Raw genomic sequence first — 16,738 nt, forward strand, 5'->3', positions numbered from 1 at the left:
TGTCTGGCAAAAACCAGTCTGTATTTTCAACTGCTAATATGGCCAACTGTTTTTCTTCTCTGCCTTAGAGTCCTGGAAGAACATTTCTTTTTGTTGACCACAAAGTATAGCCTCATAAATTACTGATAAGTGTGTCAGCTTCACCACTAACTGACAAACAAAGGTAATGATTTATTAAAGGTTATTATAGTGGACTGTACTGTTTTCAACAGATCTTATTTTTTTCAAAACTCTTACTCCAAAAATGCTGAATAATTTGACTCTATAAAAAGCTTTTGCCTTATAGCACTTGAAAATAATCAAAAAACAACCAGTATAACACTACTGTACAGGTAATGGCTACACTGTTATTTCATACAGGACCAGGCGTGCTTGGGAGCCAGTTGGAAAAGTACTATGTGGAAATTTAAACCGAGTCAGTCAGCTCAGTTTTGGTGCGATAAACGCACATTTAAAAATATGTGACACAGACAAGGTTATTTACTAATCTAAGCTGTACAATTACCACAAATTATTGTTAATTTTATCGTTTATAAAATGTTTTTAAAATTATCGTAACTTAAAAGATGTTTGATCTAGTATCACAATAATTTCAGTAACACACTTCTTCAACCTGTACTGAAACCTCTGACCTTTCACTGTGTGTCTGTAAACAACACTGGATCCTCTTTTCAGGTAGTTTCAGGAAACACTTCCTCTCTTCACTGAGATCTAGGCTTTTTCAGGGTGCTCGTCAATGCCTTTGTCTCTCTAAAATAGATGTGGTGGGACAACATATGACTTTTCACGGCTACTTCTGTAAAATCTCATGAGAAACTTTACCTCCTTGTTTTTATATTCACCCATGAGGGATGCTATGTCGCTGACAGTGTTTCGGCTGAGCAGGAACAGGTTCTGGTGTGCGAGTACTGCCATGGGTCCTCAAGTTTACAATGTATAAAGTTGGGAATTTGGATGAGGATTAAAAGCCTGGGCCTACTTTGCCTTTTACAAAATGTCAAGTAAACAGTAAAGGTTCAAAGGAGGCTCCATAATGAGATTTCACTCAACAGATCACCCCTCAACTGCCTCAGTAAAGAAAGCGGAACAAATGTTATCCCATGTGTTTTATAATTATTCAATTTAAGCCAATATATGTAATCACACCTTTTAAGTCTGGCACTCACTTAGCTTCTTCTCAAGAAAAATATAACACCCTATATTTTTTTCCTTTCAAAACCCTTCTGCAATAGGAATCTTTCCTGCCTCTCCCACTAACAACTTGTGATACACATACTGTAATAGGACGACAGCTGCCATCTAGTGGATGTAACTCAATACTGAAAAACTAAAAAAAGTGGAGCAACAGAGCTGTGGATATGTCTGAAGTAAACTCCTGACACATTTTAAACTAGGCCAACAAATCAAAGCTCAAGATTGATATATATGACATGAAAACTGCACAATGCTGTTTGTAGCTGCATGGACGAAGCAAACCTTGCAAACCTGGGATGACTAGACAACAATGCCCTGAACATGTGGAGCCAGGCGCTTCCAAATACTTGTCAAAAGCAGGCCAGCAATACACAGAATATGCATTGAATTTATCAAAGACAGCAGTCAGGAGCAGGACGGCCTCGATTCTTGAGAGCTTACCCTGAGTCGCACACAGCCTCTTCTGGATCCTCGCATCATCTTGTCCTTTGACTGTAAATCAACAACAGAACAAAACAGGGGTTAATACAGTCAGTATGCGGGCCAGGGTAAAGGTTTATAATTCAGGCTTGAAACAAAAAAAGTTCTGTAAAAAGTCCAGCCAGTCAACTAGATTAAAATGCAAGATGGTGATCTCCTAAGGACCTCTCCAGTGAAGATGTCTGTCTTGGCTGCTTGTCCCTTTCTGGGACACTTAAATAGGATAGAGCGATGGTTACTGTTTTTAGTAACACCTCTGCTTTTTCTGCTATGACGAGCGATGATGCCATGCCCATCTGTAGCATGAAGTTGTTTTGGTTATGTTAGTAACATTTAACACAAATCACTGTGTAGAGATTCTAATAGGCCAGCTCCATATTACGTAGCACGCTAACTGCATTTAAACTACATAGTCTGGTTGTCCTTCTATATGTAATAAGACTATTAATAACTATGAACAATTTGATCCAAGTGTAGTCTCATAGTCTCTGCTCTAATTTAGGTTTAAGAGGAAGAGAAAGCCGAGGATGAGACTGAAGTCATGTCACTTTAAGTCTGACTCAAAACACAACTTAATTTACTGTTGATACTTTCCTTATGATGCAAACTTTGACTATTAAACTGACTGTCAATTAATTTGCAAATGTTGCTCCTGATTAATCAAAGTCTACAAATTTCCAGAAAATAGTTACTGTTGCATGTCACAATATCTCAGAAGCTGGTGGTTTTGTCTGACTGACAGTCCAAAGTTCAACGATATTGAGTTTATTATCTTTAAAGACAGAGGGCAAGTAGCAAATCCCCTCATTTGAGAAGCTGTTTAGATATTTTACACGTGGATTAACCAGAGTTTGAACGCCTAAAATGTATAAAAGGTTAATAACTGTAGGTTTATTCTCACACCTCGGTATGCACCATAACGAGCATCACAGCGATTACTTCACGCAGCTATCTGAACAAAACCATCTTTCAGCCAGGGCTCAGGCTAGTGTCTGCTACATATGTAATAGTTTAACCTAGCGTAAAACATCTCTAAGACAAGGAAGTCATTGAAAAACAACTACTGTGTTGCCTAACGTTACTGTAAAACTGGCTTTACAAGATTATTGCTTTGACGACTCAACTTTCTAAGAGGAGTGGGCAGCTCTTAGTTGCTACCTCCCCTACATCTTGTTTCACTTACAGTAAGACTGACAGTTTGTTGTCTGGTTTACTCTCGACGCTGCTAAACAGCTTAAAGTGAATTCATTGTCGTCGGATTTAGGAAAAATCTAACTAACCTAGCAACCACTGTCTCCTCCCGCGGTGTCTTGTTATCGTTAGCCTTTTGGCTAGCAAACCAGCGAGTGTCGTACTGTTATTCAACAAGCGGGGACAAATGTCGTCTCTCCTACATGCACGATGATGTGTCTCTCTCATCTAATTCTGTAAAATATCCACAAAAATGTCCCGACAAGCCTGTGTATTTTAGCTTTTAACCTTGCTAGCTAGTAAGCTGGCTACATTAGCGGAAGTGTGGAACAAATACTGCCATTCGATTGGTCAGTTGGTCTTGGAGGACTGTTGCTATTGGCCAGCGTGAGGATCTGTCACGAAGAGCCTCGCCTCTTTGTGCCAGCTGAGACTCCCAACTCCTGACAAACACAAGGCCTTTATCCCACTTGGGTTTGACAACCAGCGACAACTTCTACGATCTACCCTCTTGTGCGAAATCAGTTCAGCGTCTACCAAACCGTGTAAATGAACGTACCGTGTAGTATGACAGCAAGCCGGCATTGTAGTCCAAAACGAACCAGCGATACTGCCAGCCCTTCATAACGTTAGTCCACTTGCTAAGCGGCCCCTCCATGATGGACGCCATCTTTACAATAGTGTAGGGTTGGGGAGGAGTCGGATAAGGTGTGGGCCGGCGTCGCGGGGAGGATGATGCTGCTGCTGCTGCTGCTGCTGATGATGATGAAGATGGTCGTGATGGTGATGGTGATGATACGCCCCGTACCAAGAATGCAAATAGTGGAAGAAGTATTCAGATTATTTATTCGAGTAAAAGCAGCCATATCCCATCTTACTTAGCAAAAAACATCTTTTAAATTACTTCTTCAAACCCACTTTTATAGACTTGCTTTTATAAACTGAATTGTTTTTTCATTCCTTTTACTGCTCTTTGTCTATTTATGTTTTTAATTCCTCCTCTGTGATGTCTTTTTTTCTTTTCTTCTTACCACCCTGTTTTTCTTTTATTAGTTTGTTTTTTAAAATCTATTTATTGTCCTTTATTCCTTTTTGTCTGTTCTTAATTTCTTTGATGTGATGTTGTCCTTTATTGATTTTATTCTTTTATTTATTTCTATTTTTGCATTACTTTTCCCCCCTCTCACTCTTCTTTTTCTGTGATTTTGCCTGTTTCATCACTTTTACTCCTTTTACTTGTAATGACTCATACTGACTTATCGTGTGTTTACATTTTCTGTTCTGAGTTCTTGTTTTAACTCACCTTAGATAAGGCTTCCTTGTGTTTGGCTTGACTGTTGAGCGTTTATTCTGTAGTATTGTCTTCCTGAGTTCCCTGCTTCTACTTGATTGTCAAAGCACTTTGTAAACTCTGTTTTTAAAGGTGCTATATAAATAAAGGTTATTATTTATTACTATTATAAAAGAATGTGCATGAAGTATTAAAACAAACTCTGTGAAGTGTCACCTGTCTGTTATATTATTACATTATTGGATCATCATTTTTAATGTATGAACACATGAACAGGACTTTAATATTGTAATGGGCCAGGCAGGGTGGAGCAATTTAACTACTTCATACTTCTACTGTTTGTCCCTTTTATTTATGATGCATCGAATTTGATGAAAGCAACATTATGTCACTTTTTTATCTTAAAATAACAGCTTCAAAATAATTTTGATGGTACAGTGAATAGGGTTAATTGTGTCTCTGTCACAGCCACTCCGCCCCCCTATCATAACTTCAGTGAGAGGGTAGGATCACAGCTTACATACATGTTTACTTCAAGATACAAGTTTTCAGCACATAACATTGTTATGATGTAATGAGTTTTCTTTGTAATTAGCACCTACATTACATCTGAGAAATTGTTACAGACCTGGGATTTGTATTTATGACAGTGGTGTACCACTCAGAAAAATTCACAAAATGCCAGTTTCTACATCCATCCATCCATTATCTGAAACCGCTTATCCTTTTCAGGGTCACGGGGGCCTGGGGCGGATCTCAGCTGACATTGAGCAATGCCAGTTCATCACAGGGCTGACACGTAGGGACAATCAACCATTCACGCTCACAATCAAACCTACGGACAATGCAGAGTAACCGATTAACCTAACATTTGCATGTCTTTGGATTGTGGGAGGAAGCCAGAGTACCTGCATCTGAATGTCTTTTACATCACGAATAGCCTGTAATTCATTGTGTGGTATTAGATGTGCTTTAGATGTTGACTATAATTTACAATAACTTCACGTTTGAACATACGGGTCATTTTTAAAAGGGTTCTTCTGCTTGTTGTTTATCCATTAATTATGCATCTGCTTCTCACATTACATCTAGTAACCATATGTTTCCTGCTGTGCTTTGACATTATTTTTCATCTATTTTCTAATATTGAAGGACATGTTCACACTATTCTTGTTTGTTTGCTATTGTTTAAAATTGATTTAAGTGTTAAGAGGAAGATGAAAAAACCAAGAGTGTAACAGTATTCATCAATATCTTTATTATTTACAATAGGCTTAACACTGATAAGCAAAACTTCACAGTAATATAACGTGAGCTTTAAATAAAAAACAAAACAAAAACACAAAATATATATTTTGTACAATAAAAAAGTTAATGTTAACATCTCTGCCATTTTTCATCCCTGTTTAGATTCACATATTCCATTATTGTGTGTGTTGTTTTTACATTGCACTCGTACAACTGAAGAAGTGGCCTTTGGTATAATGATGTGTACACACGTTCTCCAGAGCTGTTCTCCAAAACAGGGAGACAGGAAGGTAAAAAAACAAAAAAAACAAAACAGAAAAACAACAGATATACAGGATACATGCAGGCAACATAAAGAAAGAAAATGCAGAAGACTGATAATGAGAATGAGCAGAAATTTGTGGTCAGCATCAGTTCAGATATGAGAGTTGAAGAAAAACAACAGTGGGACCAAATCAGTTTATTGACACTGTAATCTTTGACTTAATTCCTACATATTTTATTTCTTTCAAACAGTCCAGGGTTTTTTCACTCTCTGATAAGGCTTTTAGTGAAACCTGCTCCAGATAGATGCACTAGAAATCAACAAAAACTTAACGTGTAAAGAGGCCGGACAGGTGCTTGGCAATTCTAGTTTTTTAGACAAATGTTTTGATGTGGTTAGATTATGAGACAACAGAGCAGCAGCAGACTCATATGTGTCATTTGTTAAAGAAGTAACATATGAACAGTGTTAACGGCCACTGATACGTGGCCTTGGTAACTTAATAAAAAGTGCACCTTTTGGTTTCAAGTTTGCATCCGACCATTAACCTCCAGATGATAGAAACGCATGCTGTAGTGATATCGCAATCTCATGGTAAAGGAAAGAAAGACATAAATGTTTAATGATATGCTCTAGCCATATGAGTGAATTCTTGCAACGATAGTGTATATTATTTGTTCACAAAAAGGCACCAAGAATCATGAAAAAATATGGCATTTTTCATCCATGTTTGAAACTCACAGTGATTAAATTAATCATTATTTTGTCTCAAAGGATCCTGTTTGGCAAGAAATTGGGCACGTATACTGACACATAATAAACATGAAATGATGATATGAAACGCACCACAAAACAAGTTGACAAAAAACTTTTACTTGGCAATCCATCAAGTGTTATTAACAGGCATTTTGAAAGTGTTATGGAACTGCAGTGTTTACAGATTTGATTTTATGCAACATGTGTCAATGAACCAATGTGTCTGAGGCCTTATCCAGTGTACATTAAAACGTGAGCCAAAGCAAAGAAAAAAAAAAGATATCTGTGAGTCGAGTGTGCGCTGTACACAGTTTTGTTTGCGCTCGAAAAAGTAGAGCAGCTGTTTCTTGGACATTTTTTTAGTGTGTATGGGCCAATAAAACAATTGTAATAATAAATTAAAAAAAAGAATGGCACCTAAAGAAATTAAAGAGTCATGCAGATGAACATTCGACCGGATTCAGAACGGAAGAATAATACATTCATAAAGCAGATATTCAGATCTGGGTGGATGAGCCTCAGTCTTGCAATACATCTCTTCAGTCAAAAACATTACTCTTTATGCTGTAACCACACATAAATCTTTTGTTTCCTGGATATGAAATAAATCAAATATTTACATAACTTTTCTCTCAAAATAGGTCTGTGCTTTTAATAAAAAAAAAAAAAACAGGAATAATTTAAAATTCAAGTTCATACATAGACATTCTAAAAAGCATTTTTTCTTTGAACCAAATAATGTACAAATCGCTCATGTGCTGAAGACATACTGCAGTTTGTTTGCTGAGAGATCAGTACTGTGTGATTAGTGTAAAGTAGGTCTCTGCGTTTCGCAGTGTTCATACATTGAAGAAATTTTGAGGCACTGAGGCCGCGACAAGGCTACAGGGAATCCAGCACTGTCCATACTCGGAAGGACACTTATAGAAATACTGTCCCAATTCACCTCCTCATGCGCTACCCTGTGCTCTCCCTCTCCTCACTCTGCTCTCTATGCTGCGTCATACAGGGAAGAAATGTGTGCGAGGATAACTGGACACAAATATTGAAATGCTTTAGGAGACCGGGGATTTTCCCCATTTGTGTGGCACTGTGTTGTCTGTGTCAGTCACGTCACTGAAGCGAAGACAAATGCTGTGAATTTGATAAGACACCCCGCAGGGATTTAACAAAACAGATTCAAATAAATCTTTCTTTCTTCTTTTAAAAGATTTAAAAAGCCTGTATTTGGTATTGATGAAACGTGAAATTGATGTTTCGTTTGAGCTTATTTACACGCTTGTCAAAAGCACACAACTTTCTATGATGTAAGTGATCCCTTTAGTCGATCTCAACTGTCGCACCTTGTGCGGACAAGTGGGAATGTCAGCGTCAGAACTGGTGATTAATCTGTAAAGATTACTCTCAAACACAAGGCTTTAATCTGATACCTGCAGTTTTAGGGAGGTTTAATCACATTTGTCCATCTACTTAAAGGTCCCATATTATAGACAGTGAGATTTCAATGGGGTTTTTTTTATATAATAAAGCAGGTCTATGTGCTAAAGTATCAAAATACTCAATCCACAGGGAAATGCATTATATTAGAAACTGTGCCTTCAAACGAGCTGTCAGGACACCTATAAGGTTGTGATGTCACAACTATACAGTCACCGCCCTCAGCCATGCCCCAAGTTCAGCCGTGGTTGCAAAAACACTGGCAGAGCTGATGAAGAAACACAGCGAGTGGTGACTGCTCAGGGCTGTGAGAGCTGACCAATCAGAGCAGACTGGGCTTCTTGGCAGGCCTTAAAGAGACTAAAATGTTCAGACAGAGGGTGAATAGAGGTGCTGCAGCAGTAGCAGCATGTAAACATTGAGTAGATACTGAAAATAAAAGTTTGAACCTGAAAATGAGCATAATATGGGACCTTTAAAAAATAATGTCAGTTGCAATCTATGAAATGAAATTAAAAGAAGGAAAAAAAAAAACACCTGCACACAAAATAAAAGTTTGAAATTGAGACCCCCAAACCTTGAATCATGTTGAATCCATGTTGTTTTCAATGCTTCAGAATACAATGGCTTTTTAAAAATGGCTTATGGTCACTCAGTTCTCCAGAAACTGAGCAAAATACTCTCCTGTGAAGCACCCAACTGACGATGATTCACGCATTCATGAAACACTATGAGCTTAGTCAGTGAAAACAGTTGTCTAGTCTTCTCAGTAAGGCTGGGCACAACCACCACCACCATGCTCGCTCAGTATGTGGCAGACTGACAGATAAGCAGAGTGAGAGTAGACCTACTCTCTGGGCTGGCTACACACAGCTGATACACTCGACATTCATTTAACAACGAGGCCTTTATCGAGGCCTGGTGGAGATGTGGGCTAAACATTTCATGGTGTGACTTAAACCACATTTAGCTTGGTATAAACATTTCTCAATATGTACAGGTCAGAGCAAAATTAGTGTCCACACTGGCATTTTATGAAACGGTTGTTTGTAAACAATAAAAGGATTACATTTTGTAGTGATTTCTCTGAGGTACTTAAAGAGATTCTTCTCATTTCGGCCCCCAAAAAGCTGTCAATAGATCCGGAAACATAAAGGAAATATAAGCAATCTGTCGGGTAGTAAGAGGTGACAGTTGGTGTCACAGTGGCTACCTCTGTACTACATCACTAATCTCTTTAATACAGCTGTGCAGGTTGTCCAGTACAGTGTTGGGCCCCACGCTACTCAGCCCTCCTCCTCCTCCTGAGGACGAGGCCCTCAGTTCCTGCAGGCTGAGCTCCAGCTTCCCCACTGCCTCTCGGAAGGCAAATTTGTTCCTCATCTGAGGGATGCAGTCCACATAACCTGAGCAGTAGTCTAGCAGCTGATGGCCAGCGTCCAGCACCTGGCTGCTGGCAGGGCTTTCGGAGCTGGCATGGAGGGCGCTGCTCAGGCACTCTGCACACTCCAGCAGGGCCTCGCGGCTTACCCGCTCCAGGGGCACTCTCTCCGCTTGCTGCCTGGTCCGCCGAAGTGCCACTTTGGAGCCGGCTGTGTGTGAGGAGGAGGCAGTGGTGGTGGCTCCGTTGGCCATTTTGGTAGGAGTCGTATTGGTGGTGGCAGAGCATGACGAGGAAAAGGAGGAGGAAGATGCAGGAGGCACTTGTGGTGGTGGCACTGACGGTCTGCCCGTCGTCACTCCTCCTGACGTTCGCCCTGACCTGTGACCTTTCAACGTGTCTCCGTTTACCTCCACAGGTGTTCCTCCTACCTGCTCCTCACCGTCGCCGCTGTAGGAGTGTTGCAGGCTGCGCAGAGTGGGAGGAGGAGGAGGCGCACACTTGGGTTTGACAAGCCGTGGCCGGTCCCGGTCTGCTTGGTGCTCAGACAGCAGTTTGAAGCGGTTCCCCTGAGAGTCTAACCCGACCAGATGGACGTCAGCTGGGCTGTGCTTCAGCGTGGGGGAGATCAGGACCGGAACTTTGTGGTTGTGAGTTGGTGCACCTGCTGCAGCCGATGAAGCACTCGAACTAGAGGTCTTAGAGGGAGATGGCCAACTCTGCTGCCTGTCCAGTCCTCCCACATTCTCCTCTCTACCCTCCCTGACCCGAGACAGACTGTCTGATTCCCCCACCTCCCCCCCAACCCCTGGTGCCCTCACCCCTACAGCAGTGCCCCGGGGTAGTAGCTTGGCTTTGGGCCTTTCCCTGATCTGTGCAGTCCCCTCATCCATCCTCCGCAGCAGAGTTTCTGAGGGCCGTGCAGCCCCGTTCTCTGGTTGGGAGGTTGTGGAAGCAGTCCTCTCTAGAGGGGGCTTTGCACTGCGGTTCCTGGGTAAAGTCAGAGCCATGCGCTCCAGGTCTGGCAGCCCAGCAGACATGGAGGAGGTAGAATTGGACCTAGGAAAGGGCTTAGGCCCTCCAGCTATACTTCCACCATCGTCTGAAGAGGCTGTCTTTCCTGTCCGTAGCCCCAGGGTCTTTTTGATGAGTCTGGGCGTGAAAAAACCAGCCAACCCACTCCAACTGCTGCCGCTCGTCAACTGTGAGCCAAGGCCCCCGCCAGAGGGTTTCTGTCCAAAAGCAGCCCCACAGCAGCGTGACTGACCCTGGGTGGGTTCCCCGTGGGTGTGAGAGGGAGAGGCAGAGAAGCCACCGAGACTGTCCGACTGGGGTAGGGGGGGAGGAGCGCTAAAATCAGCTGTGGGCTCGTATTTCTTGTGAGGCTGTGTTTCCATCTCCCGGAAAGAACTGCTCCTCTTGGGTGGCGTCGGGAGGTTCTGTTGGAGCTGGGAGGATGGTGAGGAGGATGAAGAGGAAGACTTCTTCTTTATGAAGGAGCTAAAGAAGCCAGTCTTGCGGTCTCGTGTAAATGTGCCCATATCCTGTGCATCCTCCAGAAGGCCGGCAGGAGATTTATCTCGTGGCTGCTGTTTTCTGGGTAGAGCCGGGGAGCCTGAGCGACCGTCACCCCCGAACAGCGTGGAAGCCCAGCCTAGAGAAGAAGAGAGAGAGAGGGCTGGATTAAAACCAAACAACAGAACTGGGCTGAAGTCAGAAGGAAAACATCTATCTTTGTTTAAGGTTGCTTAATATCTAATAAAAATACTGCCTTCAAGTCTTTTAGTATCTCAATATGCCTATACATTAACATCACTCATTGTAACAGACAGGTTTACTGTTGTGATAAGATCGACTCCATCTAAAAGCTGTTTTTCCTCCTTGGGGACTCATGAGTAAGGAAAAGACTTTTCAGAAAAAGGGATGGAACGCTTTGAGGCTATGCCAGTCATGAGTGTGCACATACCAATTCAATGATTTATGAGTTACTCTTGTAAAAAACCTGATGATGAATACACTTAACGATAAAACATGCCAAACAGAAACTGCCCAACCCCTGTTACTAGGAGGACTGTTATGTAATTATAATTTTTCACACTTGGGCTTGCCGTTAAATCAATAAAGAGTGATGCATAATTTTCTCTAACCAGGCAACGAATAAAGGCACTTATAGTTCACTCACACACAGTATTTCTTACATGGCATGGTTCTCTCTTAAGAAATAGCATCTAGATGTAAAAATAAATGAACAAACATTATTTTAAACATTACCACAAGCATACCAAATGTACACTTGATGTTTTTGAGAATTTGGTTTTGTGCTTTATGACTGCTTTAAGTTCACATAACTTTTCACAACATCTATTGGATGCATAACTATTCTTCACTTTATTGGAGGTAACTTGTGTTCATGGACCAAGAAGTAAATGAAATGGCCACAGTGGCAGAAGAAGTGAAACGAAGTTAGACCAAGACAAAGACAGACGGTCTTATTTACACATCAGGTAATCACACAAATAAAACAGAATTTTATTTTTAATATAAAACAAATAAATAAGCAATAAGTTAAACGAGACAAGACAAACAACAGACAATAGTATGGAAAATTTAATATTTGGGTTAGCAAATATGAATACATGGCGTGTTATCAAATAATAAATGGGATGTGGGAATAATGGCAATGCAACAAATAGGACAAGACAGAATATGAACATCTTCCATCACAGATAACAAATACATTCAACATATATGTCAGAAACAAAGACTGATGATTTGGTTAAGCATGTAGTTCACTACGATATAATTATTGCATTTTATTTGCTTAATTTGTCATTCTTATACTGTATGGTATTATATTCTGTGAAGCACCTTGTAACTTAGTTGATTTTGAAAGTGGAAAGTCTATTACTATTTATTATGATTATTATATTTATATACATATATCTATATTTGGGAGTCTTTGACATCAAGCGACCCCATTAATCAGATGATAGATGAGCTGAAAACATATTTACAATGCTGGAGGAAACTAAAATCTTTCATGTCAATCCTGAAATGTTGTTGTTTTATGTAACCTGCATAGGAAACTAGCAAAGCCAGGATAAAGATTCAATGTATTTAAATATTCAATCAATTTAATAAATGTAAACTCAGTTTACTATTATCATATGTTCGTTGGGACAGTAGGGGACTGTTAGATGTAGAGACAGTCACTCTCAGTACTACGAGATCTTGTTGTTGTGGAGGGATTATTTTAGTTTTTGTGGAGAACTTTTACGTCTTTTAATTGGTGTTGGTTGACTGAAGTTTCATTGCTGCATAAATAGAACCTTGAACCTTAGAAATCAAATACTTGTTCCTAAATGTATCAATTGCTGACACAGTTGTAATTCTAGGCCAGTTTATAGGGACTACGTCAGGCTGTGCTTGCAGAACTGCCTCGAGACAGCACCGGATGTTCGACTGGGTGCCAGTCAGACGCCGGCAGCAATGTTCAGTTGGGGAGGAAGATGACGGCTCTTCTCTTCAGACGCCGGGCTCGCCGGCGCTGCAGTGTACTTTGTGAATCCTCTGGCATACCTGCAGAATCATAATGTGGTGCAGCGGACTGGTTGGTAGTAAGGTAGGCATGCCTGGCTGTACCTGAGTGACCATGCGAGCTGTGGTCGGATCGCCCGTCGAGTCCGCCCTCAATGTTCTCCTTGTTTTCTGTGTGCTTGTGGAGTGTGCGAGATTTGGAAGGCAACAGGGGCATGTCGTGACTGAAAGAGTGCAGTGGTCCGCAGTGACCAGAGGAGGCTGTCTTACAGAGCTCCTCTGCTACCTCTGCAATGTCCAAAAACAGATAAAAAATATATTAAAAGGAAGTCCTCTTTCAAATTTTACACTTCTATTTATTCTTCTCGTATTCACTTATCTTTCTACCCATATTTATATACTTTTTTTGCTTTCTGGCTGTCTCTTAAAGAAGCTTAACTGAACAGCCTTCTGAATGAGATCCAGTTTGCCTGTTAAGCCTAATCACCGCAGCAATTTTAAAAGCTTTATAAAAGCAGCTTCCCAAACTGTACCTTCAGAGATGCTGGAGTCATGGAACATTGTTTCAAAGGCTTGGTGGATCTCTGCAAATGAAGGCCGGTCCAGTGGGCTCCACTGCCAGCCTGGTAGTGAGACAGACAAAAAGGCGCGTCATTAAAAGAAGGTATTGTATTTTAAGACTATATATGAGTGGATAGTGACTTTTAAGTGAAAGATGCAGTAAATTGTGACATGATTCAGATCTGACAGAAATATGGACAGACTAAACTCTTTCCAACACATGCTGTCAAACTCTGTTTATGTTCATGTGAAGGGGTAGGCAAGATAGCTACTACTCACATGCTCTCATGAGTTCATAGACTTTGGGTGGACATCCCTCGGGCTGCTCCATCCGGTAACCTTTCTCCAGGAGGTCATAGACCTGAGACAGATCGATGCCAGGGTATGGAGACATGCCATAGGTGGCAATTTCCCATAGCAGCACCCCAAATGCTGTTAGGAAGATAGTTTTAGAAGATCAAACATTAGCATATTGGAAATACAAGAGGGAAAAACACTTAGTATGAATGTATGCACATGGATTGCTCACCCCAGACATCAGACTTGATCGAGAAGGTGTTATATGCAAGGCTCTCTGGTGCAGTCCACTTGATGGGGAACTTGGCCCCAGCATGGGCAGTGTAGGTGTCACCAGTCATCAACCGGCTCAAGCCAAAGTCTGCAACCTTCACGACATGATTCTCCCCGACCAGGCAGTTCCTCGCTGCTAGATCCCTGAGAGAGAGACGTGGGGAAGAAAGAGAAATTAGACTACTGTGACATATGAGGTGGACAAACTCATGGAGAACAAAACTAGACTATTCCCCTTACCTGTGTATGAAGTTCTTCTTCTCCAGGTACTCCATGGCAGAGGAGATCTGTGTGGCCATGTACAGCAGCACCACAGCGTTCACCTCCTCTTTGTCACAATCTCTCAAGTAGTCCAACAGGTTGCCGTGTGGCATGTACTCTGTCACGATGTAGAACGGAGGCTCCAGCGTGCACACACCTGGGGGAGAGGTAGCAGTCAGAATACAGTTACCAACGAACGCTAAGGTCAGACTGTATTGGAATAAAGATTGTTTATGTACATATAAAAAGGGTTATTAGCCAAATACAGTCAATAATGTTCATAAATACTGACCTAGTAGCTGAACGAGGTTTGGGTGTTTAACCTCCTTCATGACGGCAGCTTCTTTCAGGAATTCTTCAACCTCCATGGTGTCCTCCTGTCATGATAGAAAATTGAAAAAATTGAAAAAGAAAAGATGGATCAGTTTCATCAGTGAGTTGGACAGACAAAAGATAAAAGTTGGTCCTAAGTGATCAGCACATGTAATACCAAAGTCCACCTGCAGGTGATGCTCTACCACCACTGTTTTACCTATGCCACACCACGTACAAATGAAAGTACTGAGATAATAACTATCAAGAACAGGCTATTCTTACAATTTAGCTTTCTATAATTAACTTGACACGAGGGCCTTTTCTTACCTTAAGTGTTTTGACAGCCACTGTGAGGTTGTACTTTTTCCACACTCCCACATACACCTCACCATACTGGCCTCCACCCAGCTTGTGCTTCATGGTGATGTCTGTGCGCTCCATCTCCCACTTGTCATGGATGGGCGACACACCGTACACTGTGGGTTTGTTGCATTTGGGTGCTGGGTAGTGCAGGGTGGTGACCAGGCCATCTGCTACAGTGGAGTGGTGGTGGACCAGCTCGGCCAGGGTGGCAAAACGGCTCTCGGATGTCACATACACCTGAGGAGGGGAGCAGAGGGTTTTGAAATGTTATCACCATCTTAACACCAACTACAGCTAACTCTGATCACTCTATTAAACTCTACCTTTCCATCAGAGGCTGTGTTGATTCGGTAGTGGTACACTCTCCCCTCATAGCGGAGAGAAATTGACAGCTGTCCTGGGCTGCTCTCGCTTTCCCGGACCAAGAAACTGCCGTTGATGAGGGATGAGAGCAGGTACTCTGCGGCGCTGCGTGACACGGGCCCGTGGTACCAGCTGTGCTTCTCCAGACTGTTGACTGGCGTGATGTAGTTGGAGGGCACCCAACCCTGGCCGTTCTTTGAGCGCACTTCGCTCCACTCCCCATTCTGGTTGTAGCCCAGCACACGCAGCTTCTCACCTGGACAGAGGAAGGCAAACTTGTAAGACTAACGGTGGCAGCTTGGACTGGTGGTTGGAAAGATTAATATGTGTCCTGTTAAAGTGCCCTTTAGAAAAGAAGACATGATAGCTAATCAATACTAACAAATGTCTTAAATTAAAAAGTGAATCAAGAGTTTAAAGAGAAAGCATCTGGCACGGATCACAGGATTCAATTAATTCAGTTTTCCTTCAAATTCCTTAGGGAGACACAACACAGAACAAAATTTCTTATCAGGTAACAGGTTTGTCGTTAATAACAGGTCATAAACAGAAGAGAGGAGTCATGGATACGACATGCCTCTCGTTGAAACTACATCAAACACTATGGAACAATGATAGGGTTGGGTGAGCTGCATATCTGTCATAGAGGGCTAGGCAAAGCCAGGCATGTAGTGACTTGGTCCGTTGTCTTCGCCTGTCTGTGACGCAAGTGCAGAAGACATGAGGGAGCAGAGGAGCTGATGTGCTGAGACTGGAGGAGGGAGGGAGCAATCAGTGCAACAAACAACACTGAATGAAGCCGTGGTCAGACTGATGGGGGATTGGAGAAAGAAAAAAGGGGAAGATGAAGGGGAGGAAGAGGAAGAGAGGGAGGCAGAAGTATGAGTCTATCTAGCTCTGCACTTCCACCACACATTTCGACACCAAGTTTTCTTCCTGTCTGCACTTGTCTTTATCTCTCCCTCCACTCAGACTCACACACAAATTATCCCTTCACCCCTTGAATTCTTACAATAGCTCTGATGACTACACGGCATGTTACCCTTTAGTGGGCGTTCAGACCAGAGAAGAACAAAACGCAAGGTGCTGCGTTGGTGCGGTGTTGCTTCAGATTCCGATGAGACACTTACATCGATCCAGGTGAAGCAACAAATTAATTAATGATTAATGCTTTTAAAGGCTTATCAGCTGCCAAAACACTGTGTAGTGGTTTATAATAACCAGACAAGATTTCACAACTTGAAACGTTATCACAGTAGCAACAATTTGATCCTTTGTTACGAGCAAATTCACCGTTCAAATGACACAGTTACCAGGATACGCGACATGGATTTTTTTCCAGCTGATGCAATAACCGATTATTATCGGCTTCTTGTGACCGATACCAATATGACAACCAATAATATCTTAAAGTTCAGTGTTTCACACACATATAGGATTCGCCTAGGTATATTCACAGCTACCCATGTATATTTGGTGATCCATTTTAGCATTTTATAATTTTCTATCCGTCTGAGAGAATGAC

At 41.8% G+C, this 16,738-nt stretch overlaps 2 protein-coding genes across 7 annotated transcripts in view; both read right to left on the reverse strand.

Moving 5' to 3' along the window:
* Positions 1 to 3,602, reverse strand: part of osbpl9 (oxysterol binding protein-like 9) — a 32,542-nt gene extending 28,940 nt beyond the window's left edge. For 2 of the 3 annotated variants that reach the window (XM_084354424.1, XM_084354423.1), the window contains exons 1-2: positions 3,425 to 3,602; positions 1,636 to 1,686 (exon numbers count right to left, since the gene is read on the reverse strand). In XM_084354424.1, coding sequence (XP_084210550.1) covers positions 1,636 to 1,686; positions 3,425 to 3,535 — 162 coding nt within the window. In that variant the 5' untranslated portion in view covers positions 3,536 to 3,602. Of the gene's footprint in view, positions 1 to 1,635; positions 1,687 to 2,954; positions 3,195 to 3,424 lie in introns of those variants that run through there. The other variant, XM_084354425.1, reaches the window with a different exon arrangement.
* Positions 3,603 to 5,394: 1,792 nt separating this feature from the next.
* Positions 5,395 to 16,738, reverse strand: part of abl2 (c-abl oncogene 2, non-receptor tyrosine kinase) — a 28,497-nt gene continuing 17,153 nt past the window's right edge. For all 4 annotated transcript variants that reach the window (XM_084354557.1, XM_084354556.1, XM_084354559.1 and 1 more), the window contains exons 3-11: positions 15,174 to 15,469; positions 14,815 to 15,087; positions 14,465 to 14,549; positions 14,152 to 14,329; positions 13,871 to 14,055; positions 13,621 to 13,773; positions 13,314 to 13,403; positions 12,886 to 13,068; positions 5,395 to 10,897 (exon numbers count right to left, since the gene is read on the reverse strand). In XM_084354557.1, the coding sequence (XP_084210683.1) occupies positions 9,072 to 10,897; positions 12,886 to 13,068; positions 13,314 to 13,403; positions 13,621 to 13,773; positions 13,871 to 14,055; positions 14,152 to 14,329; positions 14,465 to 14,549; positions 14,815 to 15,087; positions 15,174 to 15,469 (3,269 nt within the window). In that variant the 3' untranslated portion in view covers positions 5,395 to 9,071. The remainder of the gene's footprint in view (positions 10,898 to 12,885; positions 13,069 to 13,313; positions 13,404 to 13,620; positions 13,774 to 13,870; positions 14,056 to 14,151; positions 14,330 to 14,464; positions 14,550 to 14,814; positions 15,088 to 15,173; positions 15,470 to 16,738) is intronic.

The sequence above is a fragment of the Pagrus pagrus genome (assembly GCF_965226575.1).
Source record: "Pagrus pagrus genome assembly, chromosome: 6".
Taxonomy (NCBI): Eukaryota; Metazoa; Chordata; class Actinopteri; order Spariformes; family Sparidae; genus Pagrus; species Pagrus pagrus.